Here is a 4448-nt window from a genome sequence, read left to right on the forward strand (position 1 = left end):
TTCACTTTCTTGATAGTGTCTTTGATGCATAAAAGTTTTTAATTTTGATGAAGTTTATTTTTTCTCTGATTGCTTGTGGCTTTTGGTGTCATACTAAAAGATATTCGCTAATCCAAGATTTGGACAACTCTGCCCAATCCAAGGTCACAGAGATTTTTACATGTTTCCTTCTAAAAGTTTTATGGTTAATCACCCTTACATTTAGATTTTTGATGCATATTGAGTTAATTTTTGTATATGGTGTGAAACAGAGATCTAAACTTATTCTTTTACATGTGTATCCACATGTTTTCCCAGTTGTCCCAGTACCATTTGTTGAAAAAGACTATTATTTCCCAATTCTACTATCTTGGCACCCTTGTGAAAAATCAATTGACCATAAATATATGAGTAGAAATTTATTTCAAGCCTCTCAGATCTGTTTCATTCGTCCGTATGTCTATCCTTATGCCAGTACCACATTGTCTTATTGTACCACATTATTGTAACCTGTAGTAAGTTTTGAAATTGGTAAGGGTGAGTTTCCAAACAACAATTCTGGTTATTTTAAAAGAAATGAAACCTATCATCTTTGCAGAACATAAATGTTGAAAGACTGAAATAAATTAGGCTTATTAGCAGAAAAAATGCTCAAATATATATATAGTATATTGAATATATATGTTGAATATTAAATATATTGTGTGTGACTATACATACTAAACACAGTTATGTATCTCACCAAGCACAGAACCTGGCATTTAGTTGTTGGCAATTAATGTTACTTCTCGAATCTCCTCCACAGAATTCATAAGTATCCTACAAAGACTTATCTTAAATGACAGCTCCTCCTTAGAGATTTCCCTCTCAAACTTTCTCCTCTGATACTACAGATTCTTGTGCACACTTTGGTTGGCTCTGATGAAACTCTAAGTGTTTGTTGGTATGTTTGCCTTTCTCAGTAGGTGGAGACTCCTTGCCAATGCCTAAAGGTGAGAAAACAGCTTGTTTCAGGAGCTGCTAGAGCTGCTGTGACTGCAGGCAGCACAGAATGCCAAGGCAATGAAAGAAACTGGAGAGAGATGTGAACTGAGTCAGGAAAGCCCAGGAATCTACAAGAGTTTGTATCTGGCATCCAGAGGACTTTAAGTAGGGCAGTGATATGATGCAAAGTTTAGAAAGATCATTCATGGCTATTTACCTGGGTAAGGCCTGTAACTTTTCTGGATCTTAGTTTCATTATCAGCAAAAAGGAAGAGTTGAACTTATGAATTCTAAGATATTTTTTTCTTGTTCCGAAATTATGTGCCATGAATTTCAACCATCTGGAATTTTTAAGGCACTGGTTACCTACAGAAAAGCTCTTCAGTTCTATTGTGCTCAATCATTACCTGCGTTATACCATTATATTGAAATTCAAGTAAATTTTGCTTCGGTTTCAGAAACCAGACAACAATGACTACTAATATCCTTTGCAAGGAGTCACAATTTTCTTACTGAGTAAAGCAAATTGTTTTGTAGAATTCAAAAGCATAAATTTGAGCGGGTGACAGGCAGTATTGATATGACTTCATTAATATATCTCATTATACTGTTCATGAGTTATTATAGATAACATGACCAAATCCTTTAGGCCAATTTCAAGTGTAAGAATGAAATGCACACACAACTCCTGGGTATTGTAGATTGTCGTTATGTCCAGTAATAACTCAGACATTTAATTAGTTACTTTATAAGCAAATTTACTCACATGTGAAGAAGACAGACAGTAGGTTGCGGCCAAGGAACAGAGACAAATATTAGGATTTATAAAAGAAAGGAGAGGGAGATGAGAAAAAAATGCCTGTAGACAGTCTGGGAACAATAATTCTTGTTTGTACTTCTTGGTTATCTGGGAGCTGAGAGATAGGTTGCTTTGGGTATTTCTGTTCTTGTGCATGTCAATTTAGGATATCAGAGAAAACAATTTAGCCGTTTATAGGTTCCTTGCAAAGCCTGGAGAAGACAGCTGTGGAGTGCAGGTTACAGGCTGGTTCTGTGTCTTATAAAGAAAGGGCTGCCGGTGTCCTTTCCTAAGAGGTACCTAGGCCAATCTGCACCAGTGTTCTCAGAATTTCTCACTAGAAAGCCTCTTGTCTTCTTTTGAAGTATCTGCTTTGAAATTTATTGTTTTGTTCTTCAAGTATTTACTATTATTCTGGTTTCTGGATCTTAGCCATATTCTGAAAACTTGTTTATTTTGATGGAGGTTTTGTAATTGTTCTACAATATTTTTTTTTTTGTAACTGACATTTCCCCCATTCCACTGGTGTTCCCTAATTTTCCTGTTTATGTGCTCATGACAATTTCCAAACTCTTTTATAATTAGAATTTGCCTGATTGGTTAAGTTAGATTTATACTTTACAAGATACCATTGCTTTACTATGTAGTCACAATCACCATTTAGCATGAATTTTATGTTTGGACTTGGGATATTCATTTTGGCTGCTAAGAGGATGTTTGATGCTTTTGCTGAGTTCTCGGTTATGCTCATAAAGATAAGATGACCGAATAGTATCACAGCTTTCCTCAAAGAACAGAACATTTCAGTCCGTGTGGTTCTTTGCTTGGTTTCTTGGACAAGTCAGTGTCTCTGCGGTAATCACCAGTCGGTCCTCTGATACTGTAGATCTCAATCTTTTTCCAGTCCTTACAAACCTGAGGACAGGTGCCCTCCCATCTGTTACAGTGTGGAGCAGCAGCCCCTATTGTCATATTATAATCAGGAGGAGCACTTGTAGTTTGAAAAACACCCTAGGGAAGTGTGTGTGTGTGTATGCGTGCGCGCGCACGCTCTGTCCCCTTTAAAAAAATCATCTTTCTAGTTCTATATACTTAGCTCCTTTAGATAACATAGCAAGGGAGAAACATAATTTTCCTACCTGTCTGGCTTCAAGGGTCGGAATAAATGAACACATAACACTCAATTTATTGTACAATTTTAAAATAAGACATTTTATATTCTAGGTTTCAAAGTTTAAGGTGCTCCGCAGGAGGAAAGAGCGGTTAACATGAGCGAAACTCAAGGTGACCCACCTCCTCCGGAAGAAGCAGCTTCTCCGGCGCAGGAAGAGGCAGCACCGCCTGCTTCAGAAGTTCCAGCGCCTCCCGAACCCGGAGACCAGGCCCCGCCCCCTCCTCCTGGCGAAGAGGCCGCGCAGGAAGAGGCCGGGGCAACCTCTGCAGGAGAGGCAGTCTCTGGAGAAGATGGGATCCCTCCTTTTGAAAAAAGTCGTTCTCCTTCTGCAAGTGATATTCTGAATCTCATTCCTTCTGATGGAAATATAGTTCTTCCAGACGACGACGAGCCGGATTCACACAGAATTCGATCTAGGCCTGCGCCCAGAATGGTTCAATCAGTGCTTTCTGAAATACTTTCTCAGGGATCCCTCAGATCATCCAAATATCGCCGAAGTATGAGTGGCATTCCAAATCTACAGGAAACATTAAAAGAGAAACAGGTTTTGCTTATAAGATTTTCCAAACATGTCACTTTTATTTCAAATGAAATATTTTGGTAGTTTTTCTTCATACTTAAAATGTTTACATGTGGTTTTATTCTTTAGGCAAGATTTAGAGATGCAAGGGAAAACCGAAAAATGAAAATTGACCCTACATACAAATATATATTTGAAATTCTATCGGAAAAGCTTGGCCTGGACTTAGCAGCGATTGAAGAATTAATTTTGGATTGCCCATCTGTAAGTTTAAGTTTTATTATTTTTTAATTGCTCTTTGAGAAGTAATTGATTTAAGAAACTGGAGTCATTGTCATAAACAACAAAACATTAAGAAAGAGAAGGTAGACTTTTACCGACTAGAGAAGCTTTATTTTATATAAATAAAGCCGGTCGAATGATGTTTTAGTTCGGCCTTCTGATGAGGAGGAAGGAAAGAGAAGAGTTAACAACTAGAATTTGGCTAAAACTCTAACTAAAAATGGCTTTAGAGGGATAGTCAAGCATAGGTAGAGTAAAAGAATAGGTTATATGAACTGCATATGCAGATTATTTGGTTAGAAAAACAAACCTCATAAATATGGGCTAGGGAACAGCGACTATTGCATGAGTTATAGTAGAAAACGACAAGGCGGTTACCATATATTTCGGCTTGTCAGGGACAGCCCTGGAGTATGCCTACTTTCCTGACATAATTATCAACAGTACCTCCTTTCACTCCAAAAAAGGCCCCAGTTTTGGATGATGAATTTATACGGCCACCATAATTATGGTACTGGATGATAAGCTGTGACAGAAGCAGTATTATAGCTTCCTTCCTGGTAGCTCTGGTTCTCAATTGATTTTTGATAGAATTGCTACTAATAAGTTAACTACTAAGCAAAAGCTGCTTGAGCTTTTTATCAACTGCCGGAGTGGGCTGGGCTGGAGCCCCAGCAAGTCCAGTGAAAAGATGCATGCTGGCAGTGAGC

At 37.9% G+C, this 4448-nt stretch overlaps 1 protein-coding gene across 1 annotated transcript in view; it reads left to right on the top strand.

The window, feature by feature from the left end:
• Nucleotides 1-4448, top strand: part of DNAH8 (dynein axonemal heavy chain 8) — a 339355-nt gene that overhangs the window by 5129 nt on the left and 329778 nt on the right. Inside the window, exons 2-3 of the mRNA XM_011354823.2 lie at nt 2987-3480; nt 3586-3720. Of these exons, the coding sequence (XP_011353125.2) occupies nt 3031-3480; nt 3586-3720 (585 nt within the window). The 5' untranslated portion in view covers nt 2987-3030. The remainder of the gene's footprint in view (nt 1-2986; nt 3481-3585; nt 3721-4448) is intronic.

Source organism: Pteropus vampyrus, unplaced genomic scaffold (genome assembly GCF_000151845.1).
Source record: "Pteropus vampyrus isolate Shadow unplaced genomic scaffold, Pvam_2.0 Scaffold18, whole genome shotgun sequence".
Lineage (NCBI taxonomy): Eukaryota > Metazoa > Chordata > Mammalia > Chiroptera > Pteropodidae > Pteropus > Pteropus vampyrus.